The sequence below is a fragment of the Schistocerca gregaria genome, chromosome 8 (genome assembly GCF_023897955.1).
Source record: "Schistocerca gregaria isolate iqSchGreg1 chromosome 8, iqSchGreg1.2, whole genome shotgun sequence".
In the NCBI taxonomy this organism is placed as follows: domain Eukaryota; kingdom Metazoa; phylum Arthropoda; class Insecta; order Orthoptera; family Acrididae; genus Schistocerca; species Schistocerca gregaria.
In genome coordinates this window covers 429,268,914-429,287,324 of record NC_064927.1, presented here as the reverse complement: position 1 = coordinate 429,287,324, position 18,411 = coordinate 429,268,914, and the positions used below count along the sequence as shown (strand labels likewise).

Here is an 18,411-nt window from a genome sequence, read left to right as displayed (position 1 = left end):
CAAATTTCTCTTTTTCAGAAATGCTTTCCTTGCCATGGCCAGTATTCTCTACTTTAACCATCATCAGTTATTTTGCTCACCAAATAGCAAAACTCATTTACTACTGTAAGTATCTCATTTCCTAATCTAATTTCCTCAGCATCACCTGATTTAATTCCATTAATTCCATTATTCTCGTTTTGCTTTTGTTTATTTTCATTTTACAACCTCCTTTCAAGACATTGTACATTCAGTTCAACTGGTCCTCCAGGTCCTATGCTGTCTGTGACAGAATTACAATGTCGTCGGAAAACCTCAAGTTCTTATTTCTTCTCCATGGATTTTAATTCCTACTCCAAATTTGTCTCTTGTTTTAATCACTGTTTGCTCAATATACAGATTGGATAGCATCGGGGATAGGCTACAACCTTGTCTCAGTCCATCTCAACCACTGTTTCCCTTTCATGCCCCTCGACTCGTATAACTGCCATCTGGTTTCTGTACAAATTGTAAATAGCCTTTCGCTCCCTGTATTTTGCCCCTGCCACCCTCAGAATTCGAAAGAGAGTATTCCAGTCAACATTGTCAAAAGATTTCTGTAAGTCTACAAATGCTAAAAATGTAGGTTTGCCTTTCCTTAATCTATCTTCTAAGATAAATCGTAGGGCGAGTACTGCCTCACGTGTTCCAATATGTCTACGTAATCCAAACATATTTTTCCCGACGTTGACTGCTGTCAGTTTTTCCATTCGTCTCTAAAGTATTCGTGTTAGTATTTTGCAAACCATCACTTATTAAACTGATAGTTCGGTCATTTTCTATGAGAGTGGATTTATTATATTCTTCTTGAAGCCTGAGGGCATTTCCCCTGCTTCATACGTCTTGCTCACCGGATGGTAGAGTTTTGTTGTGGCTGGCTCTGCCAAGGCTGGCAGTATTTCTAATGGAATGTTTACTTCTGTGGGCTTTTCTCAACTTAGGTCTTTCAGTGCGCCGTCAAATTCTTCACGCAGTATCGTATCCTCTATTTCTTCTTCATCTAAGTCCTCTTCCACTTCCATAATATTGCTCTCAAGTACATCGCCCTTGTATAGATCCTCTATATCCTCCTTCAACTTTTTTGCTTTCCCTTCTTTGCTTAGGACTGGTTTTCCATCTGAGCTCTTGTTGTTCAAACAGGTTGTTCTCTTTTCTCCAAAGGTGTCTTTAATTTTCCTGTCGGCAGTATCAACCTTACTTCTCGTAATATTTGCCTCTACGTCCTTATATTTGTCCTGTTATCCATCTTTGCTTAGACATTTTGCACTTCCTGTATATCTTATTTTTGAGACGTTTGTATTCCTTGCCGTCTGCTTCTCTTACTGTATTTTTTATATTTTCTCCTTTCATCAATTAAACTCAGTATCTCTTCTGTTGCCCAAGGATTTCTACTAGGCCTAGTCATTTTACCTACTTGATCCTCTGCTGTCCTCACTGTTTCATCTCTCAAAGCTACCCAGCTTACTTCTACTTTATTTATCTCCCCTGTAGTTGTCAATCATTCCCTAATGTTCCCTCTGAAATTCTCTACGACCTCTGGTCCTTTCAGTTCATCCCGGTCGCATCTCATGAAATTCGTATTATTTTTCAGTTTCTTCAGTTTCAGTCTACAGTTCATAACCAATAAATTGTGGTCAGAGTTGACATCACACAATTTAATACCTGGTTCCTAAATCTCTGTCTTATCTAAATGATAATTAATTGAAACCCTCAGGTGCCGACAGGTGTTGTTGATATACCTTGATGGAGACAGTAGAAAACGTGTGCCCCGACCCGGGATCTCCTGCTTACATGGCAGACGGTCTGTCCATCTGAGCCACATTCCCAACTGTCCACAATCTACACGCGTAATGTACCTAATAGATATTTGCCCATCCACTCGTTACTCGCGCACACTAAGGTGACGATTCCCGTAAGACTTCGGGCAATCTGTGCGCATTCACACAGACGAAGGTCAATGGCCGGGTAGCCTTTAACTATATATGAAGATCATCAATGGAATTTGTTCTTTCGAGAACAGTTACTATCTTCATATATAGAGAGACAGTCAGATGTCGTTGAACCGAAATTTGTTCCAGGAACACCGGTAGAATATATACAACAGTTATGGTAGATGACGAATACTGTCAGAGGGAAATTAATGAAGATATCAAGAGTGAACAACCACCATAAAATACACATGTGTTGTTTAAGTTGCAGAGTCTTAATAATGTCTTCGCACAGAACATGATGATCATGGAGAAAAATTTCAGAGGTAGTCTCACACAGTTAGGGTATGCTATTTCTAGTACAATAGGAAAGAGCTAGAACGATCTTTCGAGTAAAATGTAAGATAATCAGAACGATCTTTGGGGTGATAATAAATAATTTCAGAAGGAAGGGTAGGAAATAAATGTCTGATTAAAAATTGAGGAATGATTCTGAGGGAGAAGATCATATCACTGAAATGAATGCTGCATTGATATACTAACATTAGCAGAGTGTGAACCTACTGACAGTCCCAGTAAAGAACTAAAGGGTGAAGCTAGTAAGGATAATTGTAAAATGATACAAATAAAGAGTGCTGATGATTACAATGTCAATATACAAACATCAAAAATAATTTTGCATCACTCTGGTTCCCAGAACACCTGAAGATAGACGTTGACTGAGGATATCTGCATCACAGAGTCCCTTTGAATGCTCAGACATGTCACTAACCTCCCCTCCCCTCTCCCCCAGATGTAAACAACCATGCATGAGCAGCGCCTATTAGTCGGAGAGAGTCCAATAGCCGATCAGTTTCAGTCATTCTACCAGGAAGGAGGTACACAACTCGTGTGGTTTGTAGTTCAGCAATGACGGTTAATACCACGGTTGGATCGCATCTGCATTGTTACTTAGTGCCAGGAACGGCTCTCAACAAGGGAAGGGTCCAGGCGTCTCGGAGTGAACCAAAGCTATATTGTTTGGACATGGAGAAAATACGAAGAGACAGGAACTGTCGATGACATGCCTCACTCAGACCGCCCAAGGGCTACTACTGCAGTGGATGACCGCTACCTGCCGATTATGCCTCGGAGGAACCCTGACAGCAACGCCACCATGTTGAATAATCCTGTTCGTGCTGCCACAGGACGTCATGATACGACTCAAAATGTTTGCAATAGGCTGCATGATGCACAACTTCACTCTCGATGTCCATGGGGAGGTCCATCGTTGGAACCACGACACCATGTAACGTGGTACAGATGGGCCCAACAACATGTCGAATGGACCACTCAGGATTGGCATCACGATCTCTTCACCCTTGAGTGTTGTATATGCCTTCAACCAGACACTTTACAGAGACGTGTTTGGAGGCAACCCGGTTAGGATGAACGCCTTAGACATTGTCCAGCGAATGAAGCATGGTAGAGGTTCCCTGCTGTTTTGGGGTGGCATCATGTGGGGCCGACGTACACCGCTGGTGGTCAGGAAAACGCCGTAACGGCTGTACGATACGTGAATGCCACCCTCCGACCGATAGTGCAACTATATCGGCAGCATCATTTGTGAGGCATTCGTCTTCATGGACGACAATTCGCACCGCCATCGTGCACATCTTGTGAATGACTTCCTTCAGGATAACGACATCGCTCGACTAGAGTGGCCAGCATGTTCCCCATACATGAACCCCATCGAACATGTCTGGGATAGATTGAAAAGGGCTGTTTATGGACGTCGTGACCCACCAACGAATCTGAGGGATCTACGCCGTATCGCCGTTGGGAATAGGACAACCTGGACCAACAGTGCCTTGATGAACTTGTGGATAGTATGCCACGACGAATACAGACATGCCTCAATCCAAGAGGACGTACTACTGGGTATTAGCGGGACCGGTGTGTACAGCAATGTGGACCACCATCTCTGAAGATCTCGCTGAATGGTGGTACAACATGCAATGTGTGGTTTTCATGAGCAGTAAAAAGGGTGGAAATGATGTTTATGTTGATTTCTACTCCTGAACTCTCGGAACCGAGGTGATGCAAAACATTTTTTTGATGTGTGTAGTTCAAGCTATGTGAATACTCATAATTATGAGGATGAGTCAGCTAAGGTGAAAATGTATGTGGAAGGTTTATAGGAACCAGAAGAATCTATGGTAAATGACAGTTAGTTCGACCAAGAGGCATGGTTATAAACTGAAATCATTTGTAAAGCAGGGAAGAACTATGAAAACAGGTGCGATGTGCTAACGCGTTAGAGTGGTAAATTTCAGGTATTCCAGGTAAATAAAACACAAATGCCCGTGAGTCACCATAATAGTAACAATGATAGTTGTCGAAAAGGATAACTGTTAGAGATCGATGAAGTTTCTGATTCAAAGATCGAGAAAGGTGAGGTAAGTCAACACAAATTAAAATCCATTAAAGAGGTAAAGGGTAAGAGTAAGTAAAGGCCTCCAGAAATTGTAAAGAGCGTAAAGGTCGCTCATATATTTAGGAGCCAACTTGCAATAGAAATAGGTATGGGAAATTGGTAGGTTTGGTAATACATGTTGGCCCAACAACCATAGGTTCGTCTTCCATTTATTGTTCCCTTCAAAGAATTCATCAGTAAATAATCTCTTCTCATCCAAGGTCCAAGTCACAAGTAAATTGCGTTTCCTCTTCCTGTTTACTTTCAAAATTTCTATTCCTTCACCAACTCGTCCCAGAATCTCCTCATTTCTCACTTTGTCTACCCATTTTATTCTTTACGTCCTCGTCCAAATCTATGTTTCAAATGCATCTATCTTTTTTTAGAAACGAAAGAATAGCTTAAACCAGAATGAAGCGAAAATAAGAATCTGCAATTAATCTGGAAATAAAATACAAAATGTTTACGTATTAGGTTACACAAATACAGCAATACTGTGAAAGCCATAGAACATATTCTAAATAACGTAGCTAATAGAACAGGTGGTAACGTGAGCATGTGGCTTCAGGGAACGGATTAACACATACTCGCATATAAGGGAGCCATGGTCCTTCACTCAGAGACGAGCATGTACAGGTTGATGGTGTGCCAAGAATCGATTGTCAAGCGCCAATACTGTTGTCAGAGTCAGTTGGGAAGCTGAGTGGTTGTTGTAATAACGTAACAGTAGGTGATGTACCGGAAATCTAATACCGCTGACTGTGTCCCTCAATAAATCGGAAGAACTATACTGACTAGTGGCAAACCATGTATATTATCAAAAGATGACTATAAAATGCCGACAGCCGATATTAGCCGTTTCCCATTGGACTGCAGTGTTCATCTTGTGTGCATTTTATTATAACAGCATAAGACGACATTTCGATGTATTGCACTAGTGACGAGATTAATCTTGAATAGATGTTTATGACAAAGATAGTGATTGTCTTACAGTGCGTTTAACGAGAATCGCTTTATGTAATGCAGAATTAAACGACCTTGATTTTACCAAAACCTCTATTCCCTGCACTTCATTGAGCAGCCAAAAAGCCAACTGAAATCAGTTAAAACGATCAGTTCTTATCCATTAGGTAACGGGTATTACAATAAGAGATTGTTGTTGTTGTGGTCTTCAGTCCTGAGACTGATTTTATGCAGCTCTCCATGCTACTCTATCCTGTGCAAGCTTCTTCATCTCCCAGTACTTACTGCAACCTATGTCCTTCTGAATCTGCTTAGTGTATTCATCTCTTTGTAGATTATGAAGAATTAATTATTATTCAGCTCTTACCTAATTAAGAGCATCTATTGTTGAAAGATTTAATAGAATACTTAAAGAAAAGATATGGAAACAATTTGGCTTACAAGGAAATTATAAATGGAAAATATTATGAATACAGTGACACAAAGACTTAAACTACAAAAACGAAATCAATAGAAGTTAATGAAAAGAATAACAAACCAACTGTTTTTTGCACCTAAGGCCAAAACTAAATTTAAACAAGCAGATAAAGTTAGAGTGAGTGAGCTTTTAAGGATTTAAAAAAAAAAAACATACTGTTAATTCCATCATGAGATTTTCACTCTGCAGCAGGGTGTGCACTGACAGGAACTTCCTGGCAGATTAAAACTGGTCCTGAGTTCGAATCTCGGTCTGGCACAAGTTTCATATCAGTGCACAGTCCGCTGCAGAGTGAAAAGTCATTCTGGCAACATAACCCAGGATATGGCTAAGCCATGTCTTGGAAATATCCTTTCTTCCAAGAGTCCTAGTTTGGCAAGGTTTGCAGAAGAGCTTCTGTGAAGTTTGGCAGATAGTTGACGAGGTACTGGGAGAATTGAGTGATGTTTGGGCAGTTCAGATGGTAGAACACTTACCTGTGAAAGGCAAAGGTCCCAAGCTCTAGTCTTGGTCTGGCAAACTTCTTAATCTGCTAATAAGCTTTATACTGCTAAAGGGGCAACAGCTATTTTTGGAATTGAATCTGTTATTCATAATAATCCAGTAACATATAAATTAGGATATTTAAATCGTGAGAAATTATCCTGAAGTGTCCTTATTGAAAAAGGTTTGAGGAAGAAAGGTGATAAAGTATATGTTTAATGGTTAGTATTTGATAATTCACATTGAAAGGGTCCTGTAGCCACCTTTCTTGAGTCTATAGCCTATTTTCATTACCATTTCTCTTTCTTTTCCCTGTTTCTCTTTTCTCTTTACTCTCAAAGTGGCGTGATTGCATGAATGTGGTTGTGTGTCACGTTGCTAAACGGTGGCGTAGTCTGCTGCAGAAAGTTTGTGATAGTCGTACAGATTCAGCAGCAGTTGTACAGAATAGCCAACTCACGTAGTGGTCAAGTAGGGAAAGGGGTTTTCGCTACTTGTGAGAAATCCACCTGCGTTAGGTTGGTGGCGAAAATGGCATATTTGGGTTTTCCGGGCCACGCGGAGCGTAGAAGAGGCCGGAGAAGAAGCGGGAAGTCAGTCTGCCGCTGGTACGGGAAGCATCCACAGCTGTCCTCCAATCGAAGAAGGGTCAGTGGGACTGACCATGTGGCGCGTTGTTACTTGGCGAGGGGAGAGCTGTTAGCTTTTGGTTTCGCTTTTCAACTCTGAAAGATTGCTTTGCCTTGTCACAGCAAGGAATGCAAAACTTTGGCAAATGTTTCACTTAGTAAATTTCTATAGCAGACTTGGATCCACCGGAAGAGCGCCACACAAAGGTGCTGATAAGAAGTGAGCACTGGCTTCTTTATGAATGTCTGTTTGCCTTCAGTTGTGCTTGTATAAGCTTTCATTTTTCTAAATATTAATTGTTTAGCCTTCTCGTCCGTGGGGAGCCGACCAGATGGTTGAACATTAAGGTTTTGTTGGGCTACCATCATCACTAACTGTCTGGTCTCATGCTTATTTTAAAGAACTTCAACTGCTCATGATGGTGTGATGTGATATTGTTGCAACTTGGACACGATACCTACGAAGCGTTTCTTATTCTTTTGTGTAATTCAAATAATCATAAAATATAACCTCAAATTATCGACTTTAATTCTTAAACTCATTACAAGTTTCTTAAGGCTTTTAACAGATACTAAAATACATGTTTCAATTATTTGGTGTTATTTGTTTTATTTCATTCTGTATGTATTCATATCTTAAAGCCATAGGATCTCTAAAATTTAGTTCTATGTACTCTCGAATATATCTGTTTAAAGATAAATTAAATTAAATTTGTTTGTACTCAATTTTTTCAAGTCAGTGAAACCACATATGTGTACTGAAATACAATATTAAAAAAAAAACAAAAAAACTTAGTTTGTGATCAACACATTCTTTTTTCTAGATGTACCTATGCCATGAACCCGAATTCAGTTAATAATTTTATTGATTAACAAATTCAAATATATTCAGCTTCAGTGTTCCTGAACTATCGTCAACTGCATTACATGTACCAGAAATTGGCTTTTTAATTAATATAATTTTTATTACTATACAGTGTTGTGTCAATATTAAACAAATGAAATCCTAAGTGATATATAATTTAACAAAATCCATCTTAATGACATTCATGTTTTTAATGCAACCCTTTAGATGCACTGTTCCATGATTAACAAACCAAAATATTTAATTTTGCTTGAGAAATTCGAAATAATATCATTTCTTGTTTCCTTAAAGTTGTTATGTCCACATTATATGGTCTCAGGAATATCAGATATGAAAGATAAGATAGCGTATCCTTCAAGAAATGTAGCTTAACCCAGATTCATTAATTGATGCAGTTTTTTCCATATGTGTGGGGCATACAAAAATTATTTCTAAGACTTCGAGTCTAAATGTTCTAAAAATCAAGGGACTGAAATTTGTGGCAAAAGGATTACGACTTAAAGGTTATTCTAAACTTAGGAAACAATAAGTTATTGATATTATTAATAACAACAATATTAACAATGAAATAAATAACAACATAAAGTGGAAAATTGGGCTGTATAGGAAGTTAAAGGTAAATGCAAGAACTAGGAATTAAGGAATATTCTAAAATGGAAAATCAGAAACTTATTGCACTGACAAATTATAAATTTCATAATTTACATTTTAAGGAATTATATAAATTTTACGTGATAACAACTGAAACATATAAAATTAAAATTGTCGAATATATAAAAAAATAATGATCCATTAGACAAATGTGGATAAAAATATATTACAGAACATAATGAATTACCCATAGATTTTTATAGAAGAATTACTAGATAAATTGTGTTAGAAAACTATAGCAACATTAGAATGAGATTTGCCTGAATATTTTATTAGAGAAATTCAATATAAATTAGATTGAATGTTTTGTCAAGATATAAATCACTATCTCAAAATTTTAATGATAAAATTCCAAAATAAAGTATATTGGACATGATTTGTACTGTAAATTAAATATTAATTTCAAGAAACAATTTTAAAACAAATTAGATGGAGGAGTTATATCACAATGTAAACTGAGTAAGAGTTTCATCAGAGAATTTCAAGACAAATTTCATTAAAATATTATATCGAGTAAAATGAAAACCTATCTGAAAAATTGATAAGGGAATAGCAGAATAAAGTAAATTGGGATAATATATCAAGATGTCAAAAATTATCTGAAAAATTAATGACACAATTTCAAGACAGATTAAAGTGGGGTGAAATATCAGGTAAACAAAACAGTATGAAATTTAATTTGATGATTATGTTAACTGGATTTAAAATCAAAAGTCAAATTTCTCAGGAAATTCTGTAGAAGACTTTGAAGAAAAATTAATTTTGAATATGGGTTAAATATCAAGAGAACAAATATTATCAGGAGATTCTATGATAGAATTCAAAGGTAAATTAAATTGGCAGTATATTTTAGAATAACAAAATCCTTTTGAATCATTTATACAAAAAAATCCAAAGTATTTGAAATAATAGAACAAACTGAAGATAATGATTGTCCTACATGTTTAACTGATGGAAATCAATTTGTAGAAACAAACAGTATCATATTTTTCATAAGTAGTGTATAAATGAATGGTTAAAAGATGAAGTTATTTGTACATTGTGTAGAAATAATCTTAAAAAATATAATCTCAATTTGCCATAGCTACTTTTAATATGTCATTAATCAACAATTCTTGTGTATAATCACTAAATCAAAATGTGGCAACAAATTATTCTTAAATTTCTTTTATTTTTGATATAAATTTACTGTATTAGGATTGTTATTAAATCCTACCATTTTGTCACAGTTAGGATATATGTCAATAATTCTTTAAACTGTCTGTGTTCCAGTTACATAATATGTATATTCACAATAACTGTCAAAGAAGTTTTGTTTAAATTTTCATTAGCTATTTATGGAGCAATATGAGGTAATAATGAATTTATTTCTTCTGTTCCTTCATGTAAACTTTCTATAGCTCTATCAGCTACCGACTGCAATTTTAAATTTTATTAAAATTTTCTAAGTGAGTTATACATTTCTTTTCTTTTTTTCAAAATGTTATATTCTCCCTGTTTTCGAAATAATGGTAAAATTTTTTCATAAACCCAGCCTTGAACATCTTCTGTTAATCTCATTCTTTATTTTGTGATTAACGAATATAATCCAGGTTCATTAATAAAATTTGTTTCAAGATGCAAGAGGAATGCCTGGTTCCATTATAAATTTAGAATTATTATGCTGTTTTTCTACAAAATTAATTCTAATTCCCTTTCTTCTTGCCAGGTAAAATAAATGCATAAATAAATAAATAAATTCTAAGATGTTAGCAATGTATTTGCTTTAAATTATGCACTAATTATTTCATCAATAATCAAAACCCTACATTATTATATATCCAGGGTTGTTGTCAAATAGATCTACACTATCTATAGTCATGTCCATTTAAGAGAAAATGTTATTATATTTTTATTTCCCTAGTAAATATTTTCTATGTAAATGAAGTATGTTCAATAACGATCAGAGCAGTCACATGTCAAATCCAAATTCTGCAAATACTGTAGCACTGAGAAGTCAATTGATAATTTTACTTCACAGAAATAATCAGAAGATGGATATAGAACAATGTGTAGACAATGTGCAGATGAATATCAAGTCAAAAATTACAACAGTAGACGAATTCTCATGTATGTGGAGAAAGTATTTCTAAATGCTATTATACAAATCTTCTACCACGAATTCCAAGCAAAGAACATTCGAAAATTATACCATAGACGGATAATGATGAAAAACAAGAAATGAATAAAAATGCAAAAACTGTAAAATATTCCAAGAGATTAAAAATTTAGATAGTTCCTATGTTAAACCACGAAGTGGAGATCAGCTTAATGATAAGTGTAAAAATTGTTCATTACATTATGTGAAAAATTGGAAAGAAGAATCTTGCTTAGCTTAGGAGTGAAATATCTATTAAATAAGTGTTCTTGAAATTTTGAAATGAATTTCTAACAAATCTAATGAATTTTATTTTCAATAAACAGAAAGGCAAAATGGAGAAATTCACAGTTTTTCAACCCTATGATTATTGTAATACAATTAATTAATGAGGTTATAGTATATTAAATATAGTATATATAATTAGGTGTATTAGTAGGCATCATCTAATGTGAGGTGTGAGTGTTTTCCAAACATACCTTATCATCAAATTGGAAGTAATGATGAAATGTTTCAAAATAACAAATGTAATCTATTTAAAGAAATATTTCATTTTCTAACAATGTGCTTATGAAATGAAAACCTAGAACTAATGATGAAAAATTATTTCCTTTTTGTAACGATTAATTTGAAAAATGAAGAGACAGAAGAACAATCCATGATTACCTAGATGATAATGTGTTTGGAAACAGTTTACAAAATATACATTCTGAAAATAATTTAAACTGAATTGAACCTAATCAATGCTTGAGTGCAGTAATTTATGAAAATTGTAAGAGACAAATATCGTGGATTGAAAAATATTTATAAACTTTTCTGTGATTACCAAATACAGATGAATAGATATATTATTGAATTTATTATAGATACAGAAAGCTATAGGATCAGAAATGAAACACAATTAATCGAAAATTTCAGAATGTCAAATGAATTATTTTATCAAGAATGACTACTTTCTAGCACTTGGATCAGCATGGTCATTAAATACAGCTATTCATTTCCATCTAGGAAATAATGGTGGTCTTCCATTGATAGGATCATCTTTAACAATGAATTACCAGGAAGTAAAAAAGGACGTATTAATATAAAAATAAATATCACAGATGTTTCTTGTGGGCTATAAAATATGTAATATCCTGTAGACAAATATTGAAAAAGGGTTACTAAATTTAAAAACATTGGTCTTCATAAGATATTTGGACATTTTGAATTTCTTGTAGTGGTTCATAAACAAAATGAAGATTAGAATTAATGTAGGTATTAATATTTTTCAACCTGCAAAAAAAAATCAAGTGCATCCGTTAAAAATAAGTAAATATAAGACAAAGGAACCTGTAAATAAATAGTTCATTTTAAGGATGGAGTTAATTCTCAATACTAATTTAAAAAAATGTATCTATACTTGTTTTGAGTCGAATTACAACATATGAAGAAGCAAAATTTGTGACTTACATCACTGACAGCCTTGGGAGAGCCAGTCCTGACAAAACTCTACCATCTGGTGAGCAAGAGGTATGGGACAGGCGTAATACCCTCAGACTTCAAGAAGAATATAATAATCTCAATCCCAAAGAAAGCAGATGTTGACAGAACAGAAAATCACTGAACTATCAGTTAAATACGTCACAGCTGCAAAATACTAATGCGAATTCTTTACAGACTAATGGAAAAAAGTGGTAGAAGCCAACCTCAGGGAAGATCAGTTTGGATTCCATAGAAATATTGGAACACTTGAGGCAATATTGACCCTACGACTTATCTTAGAAAATAGATTAAGGAAAGGCAAACCTACGTTTCTAGAATATGTTGACTTAGAGAAAGCTTTTGACAAGGTTGACTAGGATACTCTCTTTCAAATTCTGAAAGTAGCAGGAGTCAAATACAGGGAGCAAAAGGCTATTTACAATTTGTACAGAAAGCAGATGGCATTTATAAGAGTCAAGGGACATGAAAGGGAACCAGTGGTTGGGAAAGGAGTGAGACAGGGTTTTAACCTCTCCCTAATGTTATTCAATCCGTATATTGAGCAAGCAGTAAAGGAGACAAAGGAAAAATTCGGATTAGGTATTAAAATCCATGGAGAAGAAATAAAAACTTTGAGGTTCGCTGATGACATTGTAATTCTGTCACAGACAGCAAAGGACCTGGAAGAGCAGTTGAACAGAATGTACAATGTCCTAAAAGGAGGTTGTAAAATGAAGATAAACAAAAACAAAACGAGGATAATGCAGTGTAATCGAATTAAGTTGGGTGATGCTGAGGGAATTACATTACGAAATAAGACACATAAAATAGTAAAGAAGTTTTGCTATTTATGGAGCAAAGTAACTGATGATGGTCGAAGTAGAGAGGATATAAAATGTAGATTGACAATGGCAAGGAAGTGTTCCAAGTTCGAGTTTCGGTCCGGCACACAGTTTTAATCTGCCAGGGAGTCATATCAGCGCACACTATGCTGTGGAGTGAAAATTTCATTCTAGAAACATCTCCCAGGCTGTGGCTAAGCCAAGTCTCCGCAATATCCTTTCTTCCAGGAGTGCTAGTTCTGCAAGATTCGCACAAGAGATTCTGTAAAGTTTGGAAGGTACTGGCGGAATTAAAGCTGTGAGAACAGGGCGTGAGTCATGATTGGGTCGCTCAGTCAGTAGAGTTCTTGCCTGGGAAGGCAAAGGTCCCAAGTTCGAGTGTTGGTCTGGGACATAGTTTTAATCTGCCAGGAAGTTTCATATGAGAACACACTCTGCTGCAGAGTGAAAATTCATATTAGATGGTTTAGTCACATAACATCTGAGGAGGTATTGAATAGAATTGGGGAAAAGAGCAGTTTGTGTCACAACTTGACTAGAAGAAGGGATCAGTTGGTAGGACATGTTCAGAGGCATCACCAATTTGATATTGTGTGGAGGGTAAAAATCGTAAAGGAAGGCCAAGAGATGAATACACAAAACAGAATCAGAAGGATGTAGGTTACAGTAGGTACTAGGAGATGAAGAAGCTTATTTAGGATAGAGTAGCATGGAGAGCTGCATCAAAACAGTCTCAAGACTGAAGACCACAACAAAAACAACAAGAACAACACATATCACTCCATATAATTAGTAATGAAAAGTTAGATAGTCACATATCAAGCTGTTTACTTTAGAAACCAGTAAAAGTAGAAATGCCAAAGGAATATCCATATGTTTGTTTTAGAAATTATCAACATATGCAAAAATTCCATTTATCAGGGGAATCCATTAAATTCATAAACAATGAAATGTCAGGATCATGAATCAAGTGACTTCTCTGACTGAATTAAATATATAAATGGATATTAAGAGGATGCTCTTGCTTCTAGAGGACCCAACTGTCATTAGAAGTTTACTGAATGTGTTAAAAATGAAGTTGAGGAAATTAGAAGATTTTATTTTGAAAGTGAAGAAACGAGACAATTAATTCCTGAGGAACAATCAAGATATGCAAGATCCAAAAATTTATATTATGTAACTGTCATTACTCAACAAGAAATAAAATGGTTCATCACATGAACATTTGACAGAGAATTTTGTAATTCATTATAGTTAAAACAAGCTAGTTTTATACCAGTTTAATATCATAATTTATCTGGATATGATTCACACCTGTTTGTAAAACAATTTGGTTATGATACAAAAGAAACATATTTAATAGCAAATAAAGATGTATATTAGTTTTGGTGACAGGACAGAAAGTATGAAAATGAATATTATTGATGAATTTAAATTTATTGCTTTATCACTTGAATATCTTTCATCAAACTTGAAAAAGTTAAAAATGAAAAACATTATATACTTCTTCTCAGAAGAGTTATTCAATGTAGTTATCAGAAAAGATGTATAACCATATGACTACATGGATTATTGTAAAAAATTTGAAGAGACACGATTACCAGCAAAGGAAGAATTTTTCAGTAAACTTTATGCTAGAGAAATAAGTGATGAAGATAGTTAACATGCAAAATTAGTAGGGAAAAAATTAATGTTAAAAATCTTGATGTATCTCATTATATCTTAAAACTGATAATTCGTTATCGGCGAATGAGTTTGAAAAGATTAGATAAATGTGTATAAAAGCATATGATCTTGATCCATCTTTATATTTTACAGTATCAGGTTCATCTTGGGATTAATTTATTACATGATTATGATATGATCTTAAAGTTTGAAAAGGAAACAACAGGAGGGATATCACAGTGTTGAAAACGATGTACAAAAGCAGGTAATAGATACATAACGGTTTTTGAATATAAAAAGATATCAAACTATTCATCATGTTTAAGTACAAATAATTTGTTTGGTTATGCTATGAGTCAATAATTACCATATGTTGCTTTCGAATTGGATAAACCAAATAATTTAGATTGTAAAAAGTAAGTGAAATATCAGATACTGATAAATTTGGATATATTTTTGAAGTATATTTTGAATATCCGAAACGATTACATGGCTTACATAAAGATTTATCTTTACCTCCTGAAAATAGAATAATACACGGCTTTGAAGTAAGCAAGTTGTTGACTACTCTGAATGACAAACATAATTATATAATTCACTAGAAACATCTTAAACAGTATCTGTCTCTTGAAATGAAAATAGCAAAAATACAAACAGTTCTAAAATTCAATGCATGAATTTGGTTTGAATAAATGTAAGTATATAGATTTAATAAGGAAATGAAAACTAAAGCCAAAAGTGATTCTATACATTATTGAAAAATTCAGTGTTTGGGAAAATGATGAAAACCTACAAAACAGAGTGGACATAAAATTAGTGTCAGATGGAGATGAATGTGATGTATTTATAGGTAAGACAAACTTTAAAAGAAGACCTATATCTAATGAAAATCTTGTTGCTAATCATATGAATAAAACAAAATTTATGTTGAATAAAACCATCTTTGTTATTATGAGTATACCTGATTTATCTAAAGAACTGATGTATGATTTTCATTATTGAGTAATTGAACCAATACATGGAGAAAATAATTAGATGTTTTATCAAGATATGGAATGTTATATCTACAATATAAAACTCAACCTTTTTATGAAGACATAAAACGATAATTAATAAATTTGACACTAAAATTAAACCTGAAAATAATATTTCAGATATTCCACAAGTGAACAAGAAAGTTTTAGGAAAAAAGTATCATGAATGCTTATGAAGTTGGTGATGAAAAGGGGAAAAAATGTAAAGTAATTCATAAATGTATTGTTAAAATAGAATAACCTTAGAAGACTATAAAGAATGTTTGTGTAACAACAGACAACAGTACAGAAAAAATTATATGATGTGATATGAAAAAGACTAAACATACAAAGTCGAAATAAAGAAGAAGGTATTGAGTCCTCATGATAACAAAAGATATGTTTTGGAAACCAAATAAATACATTACAAACAAATATCAGAAATGATAAAAAAGTTATAAAATTTTTTCACATAAAACTCTAATCAAAAAGCTCAAGAACTCATGTCTCTTGAGAGATTGAGACGTAAATGTTTTATATAATATTACTGGATGGGAATATTTAAATCCTAGATATGGAGAAAAAAGTTGTTTGGAGCCCAGTAATAAAATTCAAATCATTTTACAAGAGAGATATTCTAAACTAAATACATACTGGAATTTTCAGTTTGTTGACAGAGGAGAGATGAAACTGTAATAAGAAATTAACAAAGTTAAAAATAGAAATAATGAATATCTTGGTTTGAAATTCACTTTGAAAAAAATATTAAAATTTTTTATTTTCCTATTAAATTGTATAATTCTTAATCAGACAATACTAAACAAGAAAAAATATAATGATTTTTATAAAGATAAATATCGTAAAGATAGATATTGTTAGACATGTAAAAATGTATACAATATTACCAGAAAATGTTAAAGTTACTTGTGAAATTAGTAAAACTGTAAATAAGTCTTCTCTTAAAAAATTTAGAATTTCTAGTTCATAAAAATATTTCTCTTCCTGGAGAAGAAAGAATTAGAAAATTTTTAGATAAGGAACAGAATAGTTTTCATTTATTTACAGAAATTCACCTTTGATAAATACAATGAACTGGAGGCCAGTAAAATCTTAATATGAATTATTCTTTCTGAAAATGAATTAAATATTTTCTTGTGTTCACATTTATAAAAAAAATTAAATTTAATTTATTATATTCAACTTTTGTATGAAAAAAGTACTTACTTCATAGTAAGTGAATATGGTAAGAAAAATATTCATTTTGGTTTATTTATTAAATAATTTATTATAAAATAGACTTTTTAATGAAATTGAGAGACAAAAAACGTTTACTATTGTATATTGATTCGGTAGGTACTAGGTAACTTAGGTTGGTCCTGGTGCGAGCCAGACTGAGCAAAGTGAGCTAGAACCTTCACAATCAATTTACTATTTGACTAGCCGCATTTAGTTGTTATCCTTATATACTTTTCTGTGAAATGTTTTCTTGTCTTGTGTGTTTAATAATCAGAAGTAAATCTGATAGCTAAGTTGTGAATGTTCAGATAAATACTATATCCCCATACATATGAGGATATTTGTAACCTGCAGAATAGTATGTGAAAATCATTGTGTATCTTGTCTGGGATGATTGTTTTTTTTTCAGGTTGCAAACCTGGATTCGTGACAATGCAAGGATCCAGCACCTGCATCTGCGGCAATGACGAAAAGTGGGCATGCACTAACTTGTGTCAGCTCAAGCCAACAGGTATGTCCCTGAGACAGACCAGATCTGATAGACAGTGGATTGTTGACTCATTCTAAATGAAGGAAAGTCGAACACCTCACCATCCCACGTAGGGTTCCCGTCTATATATCCAAAACAAGATGCAAATATATCATGTCAAATTACTTTTCACTCACTAAAGATATTAACAAAATTTGTTCACCCCTGTTGATTAGTGACAAGGGTCTCATAAAGCAAGTATTAACCCTTATTCGCGTAATTACTCAAGGAAATACAGAAGCTGATTTTGTTAATGAATGTGATTTGTCTGAGAATGCCTGGAATGATGATAACCACTTTCTTAAAATTTACATTCTTCTAACTTAAAGATGTGAACTCTTAGAAGGTTGAAAATTGTATGACAACATGAGTATTACATGCTGAATATAGTGATGTATAATTAATGGCAGTAGTTCTTATACTGACTTTATTAAAACTATTTTGTGTAGGTCAATATATTTCATGTTCTATTTGTTGGTCAAAACTTGGCATCTGTGCACTGACTAATTGTCTTTCTTAGATGCCCAATTTAATTCACTTCGAGGACATATCTATCTAAAAGATCATCTACAATTATGACATTTCAGTCACCAGTTTTCATTCAAAAAGATTTACATGTACTAATCAAAACTCATCAGTATTTTTCTTCCTGTTGGTAATATGTTAGTGTCTGTGGTCTACTTTACTCGAAATAGTATCCTGAAACATGCGAGAAAAATTGCGAAACCCTTGCTCAAATAGTTTTTTTGTGCACAAAATAAATGTCAGAAAATTTTATTCTCTTGAAATGCAGTTCAAAGTTATATTTGTGTCTGAGTCACCTCTATTGTTTTTAATACTTTTCAGTTGCATGATCTTCTTGGTTTATGTATTCTCAGACTTGTCTCTTGTTATCTTCTTTCTCCTTGTTATTCATTCCTCTTTAGTCGCTTCAAGACCCAGTTTTCAGTTTTTGCCACTTTCTTGGAATGAGCTGCCACCGACGATTGTCTCATTCCGAACCCAGAATGTATTCCTAGAACTTCACACCAGTATCAAAACTCTCTTTGCGGACA

At 33.8% G+C, this 18,411-nt stretch overlaps 1 protein-coding gene across 1 annotated transcript in view; it reads left to right on the top strand.

The window, feature by feature from the left end:
- LOC126284539 (uncharacterized) overlaps positions 1-18,411 on the top strand; it is a 268,571-nt gene that overhangs the window by 89,122 nt on the left and 161,038 nt on the right. Inside the window, exon 6 of the mRNA XM_049983539.1 lies at positions 17,237-17,338. Within this exon, the coding sequence (XP_049839496.1) occupies positions 17,237-17,338 (102 nt within the window). The remainder of the gene's footprint in view (positions 1-17,236; positions 17,339-18,411) is intronic.